The sequence below is a fragment of the Rhinopithecus bieti genome, unplaced genomic scaffold (assembly GCF_001698545.2).
Source record: "Rhinopithecus bieti isolate Rb0 unplaced genomic scaffold, ASM169854v2 scaffold_3763, whole genome shotgun sequence".
In the NCBI taxonomy this organism is placed as follows: domain Eukaryota; kingdom Metazoa; phylum Chordata; class Mammalia; order Primates; family Cercopithecidae; genus Rhinopithecus; species Rhinopithecus bieti.
This window is the reverse complement of record NW_016804379.1, coordinates 778,871-791,582: the sequence shown is the minus strand read 5'-3', so window position 1 is coordinate 791,582 and position 12,712 is coordinate 778,871. Positions and strand designations below refer to the sequence as shown.

Here is a 12,712-nt window from a genome sequence, read left to right as displayed (position 1 = left end):
CTACTTTTTAACGTAACCTACCTAAGCCTGTAAGGTATGGTTTTTCGTTAAACTTCCTGAGCCTTGTTTGTTTCCATGAGTAGGTATTGTCAGGGAGGCAAGGTAGCACCTCTCAAGGAGAAGGCTTATCTAACCTAGTGGTATGATATGATTCTACAGTCACACCCACATGCATTTACAGCCTGGGTCTATCATTCCCTAGTTGGGTGGCCTTGGATAAAGTAACTCTGTGGGCTCTGTGTGGTATTTGTTCCTACTTTATGGGTTGGTTGTTGATGGATTAAATGAGAATAATGTACAAAAGCCCTTCAGCACAGTGCCTTCCACAGAATAAGAGCTTTTCAAATGTTAGCTACTGTTGCCGCAGGAAATCTTGGGGAGGCGCCTCAGTGTGCCTAGTGCAGTTCTGTTCTGAACGGCTTGTGTGGGTGTGTTTGCCTTTTAGTACCATCTTCCTCATGGGACCAGTGAAACAGCTGAAGCGAATGTTTGAGCCTACACGTTTGATTGCAACTATCATGGTGCTGGTAAGGTCTGCTTTTTGGCTCTGGACTTCTCAAATGGGAGTTTTTATTTCTGTTGTATAAGATTTTTTTCCTTTTAAACCTAAGGACCTCCTCTCTTTTTCCATTCAGCTTGACTTACTACCTTATTCCTATAACCATGTGGCAGAAGGGAACACTCTACCTAATGCCGCGATCCCCTCCTCCCCTACTTTGTGTTTCAGTGGGTGTCAAGGTGCTACCAGTTCTGAAAAGCACCTCTAGAGGGCGTTGTATGTCAGATTAGCCAGAGTGGTATGGTGGTAGTAAGGGAGCTCAGACACCTTCCTGGTGACTGTTGAAGCCACACACAGGCAGGGCTTAGAGGGAGTAACTCAGAAACACAGGACTCATTCTCTAGGGTGGGTGTCCTGTCTTATAGAATGGCCTCTTTATTCCTCATTATCTGACTTGGGGACTTATTACTGTTTTTCGTCAGTCTCCCCAAAGTGGGAATGGCCTCCATATGGCCTGTCATCCTTGTACCCTGCTCTGACAACATTGTCTTCAGCTTTGTTATAGCTTCCTGTCCCATTGACCCCAAATGCCTCTCATTTTTGGCCTATTTTCTTCCCTGTGGTTGTCAAAATCATCCCAGACCTGCGTTCTCTGGACTTTTACAACTATTACAACATTTGGAACTGATGAACATACTTTTATTTTTAGTTTCATTTGTGTAATCTCATTTGTTCAAATAGGTGAGTTCTCAAAAGCTGTGACCACATTAACTATATAATTTTGTGTCCTTTTAGAGTATTGGGCACAATGCTGGACACAGATAATGTTTAGGACATATTTGAGTAGTTACTGTTATAGAAGGATGGCGAGGAAAGGCATGGCTAACTGCTCTAGCACCAGTTGTCCTTGGCCAGCCTCAGATGTCCACGGCCTGGACAAGTCTCCTATAGAAAGAGCTTTCTAAGAATGGCCTGAGGGAAAGTGTTAGGTGATAGGTAAACAAATAACTGGCATGCTGACTGTGAGATTGATATCTCATGTTAACCTTTGTCCTTGCATGTGCTTTCTGCTGCAGAGACTAGCATTTGGTAGGAGGTAAAATCTGTGTTAAGCTTACTTTAGTGCATTCGAATGAAAAGATGGATGGACAGATGAATGGGTGGGCCTGAAATGTGATTTGTTTGCTGGGCAGATGTTCTGGGAAAACTTGAAAGTAAAAGAACATCTTTCTCTTTTTAAACTATGTGAATCTTTATTGGCTAGTTTGATTTCGTGGAGATTTTTAACTGTTCTGCCAAACATGGGTGCTCAGGTGGGTTAACTGCTTTGAGATGAAGGATGCATAAGTATTGTGCGTTTGTCAAGAATAACAAGTTTTGAGTTTTTTTTTTTTTTCCTGCCATGTTATTGTCATTAATTAATGTTTCCTTTCTCCCTTTAGTTGTGTTTTGCACTTACCCTGTGTTCTGCCTTTTGGGTAAATGTATATTTTAATTTTTCTTAACCATTTTGGCTTTTGCCCCTTGTCTCACACTCTCCTATAACCATATTATTATTTTTCCAGTGGCATAACAAGGGACTTGCACTTATCTTCTGCATTTTGCAGTCTTTGGCACTGACATGGTAAGTAACCTTTTAAACAATCCCCTCCCACATAGCGTACTGACTAATGTAGCCGAAGGAGATAAAACTCACATATTGTGGGTGGGAGAATTAAGAAAACACAGAAGCTCTTTAATTTAAGGATTCTCATTGATGAAAGTGAAGTCAGGCTCCAGAGCAAATGCCCATCAACCCAGCCCACTGCCAATAGATGGCATTAGTGGTCTTGAGTGGTCACAGGAGGCTACTTGCCTGCTGTGGCATTTTTGCTGAACTAATGGTTGATTTTTGAGATGTTACAAATATTATTAAACCACTCATGTCCGGTAAGTGCAAGGACAATAAAAGTATTATAAGGGATGTTAAAAAGGCTTGTGAGTCCAATAGAGGTTAACAAAAACGGAAAGCGGTAAGAAAAATAATGAGTGTTACATTTGTGATAGAATGAATCATTTAATAGAAGGACAGAGTGAATTGTCAGCAGGAGATGAGGAACAGTCACTGACGAAATGGAAAAACGTGTGTCTGTGGGCTGTAAGATCTGCGTATGTGCTTAGAGGCCTGTTGATTTTTGGTAATTCAGCTGAAGAGCAGGAAATTGTAACTCCAGAGCCAAGCATAGTAAAAGGGACGCTGGAGACATTTTGTGAAACCATGAATGGGGCTGTAGGTTCTTGGTCCTTTCAAGCCTGTACGACATCAGAGTGAGGGGGTGGTGGCACACGTGGAATCTGTAGGTTCCAAGACATTTCTGTAGTTCTTTCAAAGTGTATCAAGGGGTGGTATCTGCCAGAACAGTTTGAATATAGATGTGACTCACCTATTTTTGAAAAAAAATGTTTGCTACCATGCAAAGAAAACAGGATTCTGGACATTTTAAAGTTCCCAAGAATTGGTTTAACTCCTATTTGGTAGAAATGAATCTTAAGACTGTAAGCTTAACTCCCAACCCTCCCTTTAGCAATTTTGGACTTTTGAATAAATATAGTTTCAAATTGCCTTTTGGAATGTACTATGTTGACAAGTAAATGAGCTTCTGTACATGGTAAGTATAAGATATGGAGAAGGATGGTGGTGTTTGTGTGTGTGTGTGTGTGTGTGTGTTTAAATGCACATTTGAGTGATAGACTGTTTATATTTTGATTTTCTTCTAGGGCAGAAATTGGTACCCATATACACACACCTTGCTTTGCTTATAGACTGATTTTGAATCCAGTTTCAAAGGTTCAGCATTCACATGGGTTCAGCTGAATGGTGATATTCCCTTCAACACTGACGTGTTCTGACTGTTTGCTTTTCTAAGGGCTGACCAGCTTACAGCCTGCCTGACACACAGTGCCTGGTTCTTCAGAGTTCTGGAGCCTCTTCCTTGTATATGGTTCCCTTCTAAGCAACAGTGCTGAGCTAACTGGGATTTACCAAGATACCTTTGGACATACTACATTTTCACCCATAGAGTAGTTGGTAGCGTTTTTTTTTCTTCTTCTTTTTTATTCTCTTTTCTCTTCTTTTAAAATTAATAGGAGCAGAGCAGAAAATTTATCCCAATTGGGTAGAAGTTAAATTCTGTTTAGACTTTATAAAATGTTAGGAGTTCAACTGTGCCAGGTATGGGTGGCTCACACTGTAATGCCAAGACTTTGGGAGGCTGAGGTGGGAGGATTGCTTGAAGCCAGGAGTTTGAGACTAGCCTGGACAGCGTAGCAAGACCTGGTCTCTGCAAAAAAAAAAAAAAAAAAAATTAAAAAATTAGCTGGACATGGTGGCACATACTTAGTCCCAGCAATCCTGGAGGCTGAGGCAGGGGGATTGCTTGAGCCTCCTAAGCTTGAGCCTAGGAATTCAAGGCTACAGTGAGGTATGATTGAGCCACTATATTCCAGCAGCCTAGGTGACAGAGCACGACCCTGTCTCAAAAAAAAGGGGGCGGTTCAACTATTCTGGGTTTTATTTGATACTTTTTCAGAATAGAGTTTCTGTGCCATCCGGGTATCTGAAATCTGACTGTTTTAGGCGATTGCTGCTAGCTCAAGGTTATAGCAGTACTGCAGTGAGGCTGAGGTCATAGGGGTTATCGCCACATGAACTTTTGCCCTTCTTCTGTGGCTGCCTGTCTGTACATGGCCATAGTGTGTGTGTTTGGGTACACATACATGTATATGCGTGGGCCTTTGTGTGCACATGCTCACCTCCCAGGCTGAGGTTGGGAGAGGGTCTGGATAAATCAATGCAGGTATGCTTAAAGCTCAGAAGCCCATTCCACTGGATAGTCTGCTACTCCCTTCGTCTCATTTGACCCTTTGTTTTGTTTTTCATTATAGGTATAGCCTTTCCTTCATACCATTTGCAAGGTAAGACTGTGTATTTGGAAATATGATTTCTGTCATTCATTTTAATTTAGAGTGCTTTCAGAGAGTACATCCTATTTTATTTATCTTTACTGAAGTCTTTTGAGCCAAGTAGACAAATACTATACACCTCATTTAAGTAAGTTAAAGGTCACTCCACCCACTCTAATTATACAACTAATGATGGATATTTACCCAGTTACATCAATTTCCAATGCTATGAACATTCTACTCTTATATATGGTGCATATATGCACATTGTTACTCTTTTAACCTGTAGCTTTGAGTAGGGTTTTTTTTTTTTTTAAATAAAGGTGAATGTCATTTAATATCACTGAGTAAGATATAGAGGGATCTCAATTCGTGCTTCTTGCAGTATCCCACTGCTGGAAAAGTTTCACAAGAGTTTGTAAATGGAGAGTAAGCAGTACCAGGGCTTCCTAACTAGCAGTGTGACCTCAGGCAACTCTCTTGACCCCTCTGGCCTCAAAGCATTGATAAGTAGACTGAGTTGGTCTAGATCATCTCCAGAGGCCTCTTTTAGCTCTGAAATTCTAATACTCCAAACCTCTTTAAGCACTTTCAGTGATGAACCTCTCAAAATTAGCCTCATGATCTTTGCCTCTGACTTTGTTCTAATGCAACTATTTAACTTCTATTCTTTTTTTTATCATTACCTGTTAATTAAAAACAAGCTTTTTAAAAAAACTGTACTGGGCCAGGTGCAGTGGCTCACGCCTGTAATCCCAGCACTTTGGGAGGCCAAGGCGGGCAGATCACGTGGTCAGGAGATTGAGACCATGCTGGCTAACACGGTGAAACCCCGTCTCTACTGAAAATACAAAAAATTAGCTGGGCGTGGTGGCGGGCGCCTGTAGTCCCAGCTACTCGGGAGGCTGAGGCTGGAGAATGGTGTGAACCTGGGAGGTGGAGCTTGCAGTGAGCCAAGATCACGCCACTGCACTCCAGCCTGGGTGGCAGAGCGAGACTCTCTCAAAAAAAAAAAAAAAAAAAACCAAACTGTACTGAGGAAATGAAAAATTATGCATGATTTGGGAAGGAGGAAGAGCAATCTTATGTCTTAACAAATTCCAAGATTGTTGCTGATAGTGATTTGAAAGTGCTGAGGAGTGATTGATTGGATGCGAAGTTAAGCTTTTCAAGTGAAAGGTAGCTGAGTGGCTTCACTGATAAATTCTAGGAGGGTAGCAGTTATGAAATACTCCATGCAGACCTGGCTGGTTTTGGGGCCTGGTGGCTTTTCTGAGAAGAATATGGGCAGGGATGTCCCGGGAAGCTAGATTTTTATGTGAAGTAAGCCAGAGTCCATCATAACTGAGGATCCAATGAGATACTGATCAGCCTGCCAACATTTGAATATTTCTTGGTCCCTGAACCAGCTACATAATTTTCAGGGTCCAGTGCAAAATAAAAATGTGAGCTTCTTGTTCAAAAATCACAGGCCAGGTGCGGTGGCTCACGCCTGTAATCCCAGCACTTTGGGAGGTTGAGGCGGGTGAATCACCTGAGGTCAGGAGTTCAAGACCAGCTTGACCAACGTGGTGAAATCCTGTCTCTACTAAAAATACCAAAATTAGCCGGGCGTGGTGGCCTGCATCTGTAATCCCAGCTACTCAGGAGGCTGAGGCAGGAGAATCTCTTGAACCTGGGAGGCGGAGGTTGCAGTGAGCTGAGATTGCACCACTGCACTCCAGCCTGGCAACTGAGCGAGACTCTGTCTCAAAAAAAAAAAAAGATTATGAATTTCAAGATGGCAACATCATCAAATCAAGGCATTAAACCCAATGTGAACCCTTCTAAGTATGGGACCAATGCAGTTGCACAGGTCTCATTCGTGAAACTTGCTTGGAGTCATTCATTAGAGCTTCAGGCTTGATCTGGATTGGCATGTATAAAATTTATGTACAAGTGATTGATAGAATGATGGAATTTTATTTGAGATAGTGAGTTTCTTGTGCTGAGCGAATGAATTACTCCTCTAGTAGGGAGGGAATCACAGAGCTAGATCCCACCCTTCTATTTTTTTTTTTTTTTTTTTTTTTTGAGATGGAGTCTCACTCTATGGCCCAGGTTAGAGTGCAGTGACCCGGTCTCAGCTCACCTCAGTCTCCAACTCCTGGGTTCAAGCCATTCTCCTGCCTCAGCCTCTATGCGCACGCCACCACTCCAGGCTCATTTTTTGTATTTTTAGTAGAGACGGGGTTTTACCATGTTGACCAGGCTGGTCTCGAACTCCTGACCTCAAGTCATCAGCCCGCCTCGGCCTCCCAAAGCGCTGGGTTTACAGGTGTGAACCACCATGCCTGGCCCCACCCTTTTATTTGTAAGTTCCCCTAGAATAGCTTTTCCCATGGTGTTCCACAGAAATAGTGTTTCTGTGGAAGAAAAGAGTTCTATGATCAAGTAAGTCTGAGAAACAGGTTAAGCAAAATTAGGTAAGTTCCTCTTTGCCTGGCTTGCTAGGTCCTTCCATATGCTATGTGTATTGTGAGCTGCCATGAGGGGGACTTATGTGGCCATAAAACCCTTCTTGTGCAGAGACTCTTCTGGGACTACAGTGCAGAGTGTATCTCAAGAAATGCTGCCCTGGAATCATCTTGATATTAAAATGCAGTGCCTACTCATGGAAATGCATCCATTCACCTCTCCCTCCCTTATGTGACTCCCAGTGTCCTTAAGTGCAGCACAGTTGAGAACATGGAACAGAACTGGGGTATGAGAAGCCTAGTGCCACACTGCACAGTGTGGTGTGGTGGTGGAAATGGAGGTGCTTACTTGGGTAGAATAGTAATTTCTTGAAGACCAACTCTTCCTTGCACCCTCTACACTGAATTCCAAGCGGTATATATCTGTGATAAGGCCAATATAGTATATTAATAAGTGCTCAGAACCCATAGTGAGCTCCCTTCTGCTGCCTGCTTAGAATGAAGAAAGGTCTCAGTTAATATTTAATGCTCTCAGTGCATTCTGTGATTTTGGCTGATATTGAAGTACAGCAGTCCTGACTGATTTCTTAGTTTCTGATAGTCTATATTATCTTTTTCTCTGATTGTGATGACTATTCCCATGATCAGACTGTGGGGTAAGTGGGGACATCCTCTCTTACAGATGAGGAATTTGAAACTCAAACAGGACAAGGAACTTTCCCAGGATAGTACTACTAATAAATGTTGAAGCTGCAGTTTGATGCTGTGTAGGTCTGATCTTTCAGTCTAGGTGCTTTCTACTCCGCAGCTTCCACCTTGGGTGCCCTCTAAAGTGCCTTTGGGGTGATGACGTTACACTCATCTTTGTGTCTTTTCTTTCCTAGGGATGCTGTGAAGAAGTGTTTTGCCGTGTGTCTTGCATAATTCATGGCCAGTTTTGTGAAGCTTTGGAAGGCACTATGGACAGAAGCTGGTGGACAGTTTTGTAACTATCTTCGAAACCTCTGTCTTACAGACATGTGCCTTTTATCTTGCAGCAATGTGTTGCTTGTGATTTGAACATTTGAGTGTTACTTTTGGAAGCAACAATACATTCTTGAACCTGAATTTCAGTAGCACAGGATGAGAAGTGGGTTCTATATCTTGTGGAGTGGAATCTTCCTCATGTACCTGTTTCCTCTCTGGATGTTGTCCCACTGAATTCCCCATGAATACAAACCTGTTCAGCAGCAGCAGCAGATAACCCTTGGCTGCAAGTGATTCCCAGGTGGCAAAAGGTAGCCCTATCAGAGATCACAGGGGAGCAACAGTAAGGGACAGAGTTTTGGGGTCCAGTTGTCCCTCAGCTTGGAAACCATCACCACTGTCCTGCATAGAGTGAGTCTGCTTCTACTCTGGCATCTAAGAACAAGTGACTCTGCTTTACACAAGCCCCTGAAGAGCCTGGCCATGGAGTGAGGTAGAAAAGAAACACTTTTTGGTGGTATATGCTGTTTCTGAATTTGAATCTAAGCATTCTTGGTGTTCTGATTCTACGCCTGACTGTGGAATGTATTTTCTGACATTAGGTGAAGACTCTTTTTCTCTTGGGTTTTATTTCCCATCCCTCCCTCCCTCTCCCTACATATCTTTCTTTATGACCTCCTGGCACTAGATGGGGAAAGAACAGAGCAGCAGCAGAAAACACTGCTATTTCTTTTTGGACAAAAGCCCATAAGAGGTGAAAATCCTGCTGTTCTCAGCTATATTTTTTTTCTTCATTATTTATAAATGTTTGCTTTTAAACTGATTTTATTTTCTGTTTTTCCCTGGTGTTGGGCCAGGGGAGAGTGGGGTGGGAAGACAGATCCCTGCTGTGCGGCCAACAGGAAGTAGGCACGCCTGCCCAGTGACCTTTAAATAGTCCCAGTGTTTGCACTCAGCCTGTGCTGGGGACACAGGGGAGGATCCCATAAACTGCAGGTGGTCTCTTATCAGCCTGATGCCTAACCTACAAAGTGCTTTTGTGTCCATGATCTTACCTGGTTCTTATGGACAGCCTTGTAAGGAAGCAGGGATTGTTATCCCACTGTTCAGTCAAGGGAATCAAGGCCCACATTGGTTTTTGGATCCACCCAAAGCCACAGCTTCAGCCTCCTTCATGACCCAGAGTTTTCTGGCCTGTTTCTGGTTGTGCCTCCTGTAACTGCCTATGACTGTTTTCCCCATTTTCATCAGCCAAGCCATCTCCTACCTGACTGTCCCTGCCCATCTCTTTTGGAAGCTTCTTCCTGGATCTGTAGGATGTTCACTGTCCCTTGTGTTCCCTGTCAGCTCCTCCTTGTTGCCTGACCACCATTAGTACCCTGTCTTGTCAGCCAGTGTTCCTGGCCCTCCAGGACCTCCAGAGTCATCCTACAAATTACATTTATCTGGATTGCCTTTCTGCTCTTTGCACAGGGCCAACTGGTCCACTAGGGCTCCTCCTCTGTCACCACTAAACCAAAGGAAGTGACCTGATGGTTGTCTCCTTGCTTGTGGCTAATTGCTGAACCTTTCTTTGTCCTACTGTGGCTAAGAACTCAGACTGACTGGTCTTTTTTTATCTTTTCTTTTTGAGGTGGAGTCTCACTCTGTCACCCAGGCTGGAGTGCAGTGGCGTGATCTCGGCTCACTGCAACCTCCGCCTCCTGGGTTCAAGCAGTTCTCCTGCCTCAGCCTCCCAAGTAGCTGGGATTACAGGTGCCCGCCACCATGCCTGTGCTAATTTTTGTGTTTTTAGTGGAGACAGGGTTTCACTATGTTGGCCAAGCTGTTCTGAAACTCCTGACCTCAGGTGATCCACCCGCCTCGACCTCCCAAAGTGCTGGGATTACAGGTGTGAGCCACTGTGCCCTGCCAGTCTTGTCTTCCGAGGCTGGGGAGGTGTGAATAAGCCTGACGGGGCCAGAGAGAGGAGGTAGTCTTCCCAGGTTCTTTCTAGGCTATTGACAGCATCCAGTCATCTGCTCAGATCCCTAACCTGTCCTCAGCCAGGAAGGGAAATTTTATGCTACCCCTTTGGCTTTTATGGGATTCTTTCACATCCCAGCTACCTCTTGAAGACAGATCTCAGAAGGGCTGTGGTGTCAGAAGGGGCATGGAGGAGGTCAGGAGTGCTCATGGTTCCTTTTCTTTAGAACTGATATGAGGCTTGGCTAGTCACTGTGAGCTCCAGCAGCTCCAGCAACCTGGAATAAGACACCTAGAAGGCTCACCCCTCCATGTCCATGTCCCTTTTTTTTTTTTTAGATTGAACAACCATTCTTTATTTAAAAAATAATTTCAGCAAACTAGGGATACAAGAGAATTTCCTCAACCTATTGAAGGGCATCTTTAAAATATCTTCTGCTAACATCCTTTGTAATGATGAAAGGCTGAATGTTTTCCCCTAAGATTGAGAATAAAACAGAGAGGTCAGCTCTTACCACTTATATTCAACATTGTACTGGAAATTCTAGCCACTGCAATCATGTTTTAATTGGGAGTTGGGGAAAGAGGGAGGGAAGGAGAAAATAAAAGGCCTTTAGATTGAAAATAAATAAGTAAAACTGTCTGTTCACAGATGTTATCATCTATGTAGAAAACCAAATAAAATCCATTACCAGGTTACTGAAACCAGCAAGTGAGTTTTGCAACACTGCAGGATATATAATTGATACACAAAAATCAATTATGTTTCTCTATGTTAGAAGAATTAGGAATTGAAAATTTAAAAATAATACTATTTACAATAGCATTAAAATATAAAATTCTTGGGAATAAACCTGACAAACTATGTGGAATATCTGTACACTGATAACTAAAAAGCATTGCTAAGAAAAATTAAAGAAGACCTAAGTGAGTATCTTGTTCATAGGTTGAGAGACTCACCATTGTTGATGTTACTTCTTTCCCATATTAACCATTCCCATGTGGCAGTGATAGGTCGTATTTATTTTGTTTCTCTTATTATTTATTTAATACTTTTTTTTTTGCATAGGGAAATCCTGAACAACTCTGGATAAGATTCAGCTGTTGTAGAAATTAAAACTGGTTATAAGAGTCACATGGCATGCAGATAATCTAGAAGATCCACAATAACTCTCCTGCTGTGCAGCTGGTTCCTGACAGGTCATAGACCTGTCCGTGGCCTGCAGGTTGGGGACCTCTGCTATGGAGGATCCAGATTGAAATTCAGAAGAAGCTTCATCTGTTTCTGTAGTTTCATTTTCTTTCAACAACTGCTGCATTGAACTTCGCAGGATTTTCTGAAGCTGCTCAATTTGGCCATCTTGCTTTTTAATTGTATTTCTTAACATGGAATTTTCTGTTTTGAGCTTTTGTATGTGGCCTTGCGTCTCCTTAGTACATCTTATAGTTGCTGTGAGTTGATACTGTTTTTCTTGAAATTGAATTCTCGTCTGGCCTAATTTCTTCCTTGAATCTTGCATCTCACTTTCTCAACGGATGCAGTGACGCAATGAAGCACCCAGCAAAGCTTTTGTTGTTGATTGTTTAGGACATCACCCTGTTTTTGTTGAAGTTGTCTCACAACTACTTCTCTTTCTGCTTTCTCTCTTTCATATTGACTTTGTTTTTCTTTCAAATGATTAACTTTATTGATCATCTTCTTATTCTTCTAGCAAAAGACGGTGCTTTATGCACTCAGCCTGAAGATTTTGTACTGTAGCATCACATTTGGCTTGAATATCAATTACTGTTTTTTCTTGATTGTCAGCTTTGTTGTGAACATCATCCAGTTGCTGTTGAAGCAACATAGTTTGTCTTTGTAGTTGACATAATCTTACTTGCTTTTCTGTGCATTTTTCTACTTTATCTTGGCCATTTGTGTACATTTTTTCAATGTCCTTCATTTGACACTGTTTGGTTTAACTCTCTTTGTATGTGTTCAAAAACCAAAGCCTTTTCTTTCAGAGCCTCTCGTGTAACGGAGCTCAGTTTCGAGGCCCCTGAACTTACTCTCATCTTTAGAAAGTTGCTGAGAAAGAATCAGAACATGAGAATTCAAATTTTCCTGTAAATGACACAATTTCTCTACCGTGCCCTGGAAATCAAGCTCTTGGTCTCTTTCTGTTGAGTGACTTTGATCATGATCATGTAGAGCAGCATTCAGTCTACGATGGTATGATTCCATTTCGTCAGTCTTTGCCTGCTTTGTTTTTCCTTCTCCAGTTTGGAACAGAGCATTGTGTTCTCATCTGTCAGAGCAGTAAGCTGTCCACTATAATGGGCTATCGCTTTTGTTGATGTTTCCCCATTCTGTTTTAGAGACTTTTGAGGTCTTCATGCTTTCTTTTTATAATTTCAATGTCTTTTAGGGATTTCTTTTCCAGGATTTGATTTTTTATTGTGTCTATTTCCAGCCTGAGCCTGGCCATTTTATTTTACATCAAGTGGTTTTTATGCAACAGGTCTTCTTTTTCATGACTATCAGAAATCTCAGACTGCAGAGTTCTTGTTCCCATTCAAGTTGTTGATACTCTAACTGTGATTTTTTTTTTTCAGATAGTCTTGTAGTACACTAGTCTTTTTCATTTTTTGAATTTTTACTGTAAGTCACTCACAGTGATTATCTTTAAGTTCTGTTGATCTTTTACATACACTGCATTTTAAATTTTAGTCTTTTTTTATACGAGATTCTGGAAATTATTTTTTATTATACTTTAAGTTCTGGGGTACATGTGCAGAACATGAGGGTTTGTTACATTGGTATGCATGTAATGCTATCCCTTCCCTAGCCCCCCATCCCCCAACAGGCCCCGGTGTGTGATGTTCCCCTCCTTTTTCCATGTGT

At 42.1% G+C, this 12,712-nt stretch overlaps 1 protein-coding gene and 1 pseudogene across 4 annotated transcripts in view; one reads left to right on the top strand and one right to left on the bottom strand.

Annotated features, from left to right (window-relative positions):
- The window catches only part of SFT2D2 (SFT2 domain containing 2), a 28,710-nt gene that overhangs the window by 8,839 nt on the left and 7,159 nt on the right, over positions 1-12,712 (top strand). The window contains exons 4-8 of one of the 3 annotated variants that reach the window (XR_001884596.1): positions 446-527; positions 1,942-1,977; positions 2,065-2,123; positions 4,424-4,453; positions 7,782-8,356. Coding sequence is in view for 2 of the 3 variants with exons in the window: in XM_017867559.1 (XP_017723048.1) it covers positions 446-527; positions 1,942-1,977; positions 2,065-2,123; positions 4,424-4,453; positions 7,782-7,821 (247 nt within the window). In the remaining variant the exon portion in view is untranslated. Of the gene's footprint in view, positions 1-445; positions 528-1,941; positions 1,978-2,064; positions 2,124-4,423; positions 4,454-7,781; positions 8,685-12,712 lie in introns of those variants that run through there. The other 2 variants (XM_017867559.1, XM_017867560.1) reach the window with 2 other exon arrangements.
- Positions 10,926-12,670, bottom strand: LOC108526717 (ankyrin repeat domain-containing protein 36B pseudogene; annotated as a pseudogene). Its single transcript, XR_001884593.1, has one exon. The product of XR_001884593.1 is annotated as an ankyrin repeat domain-containing protein 36B pseudogene (transcript).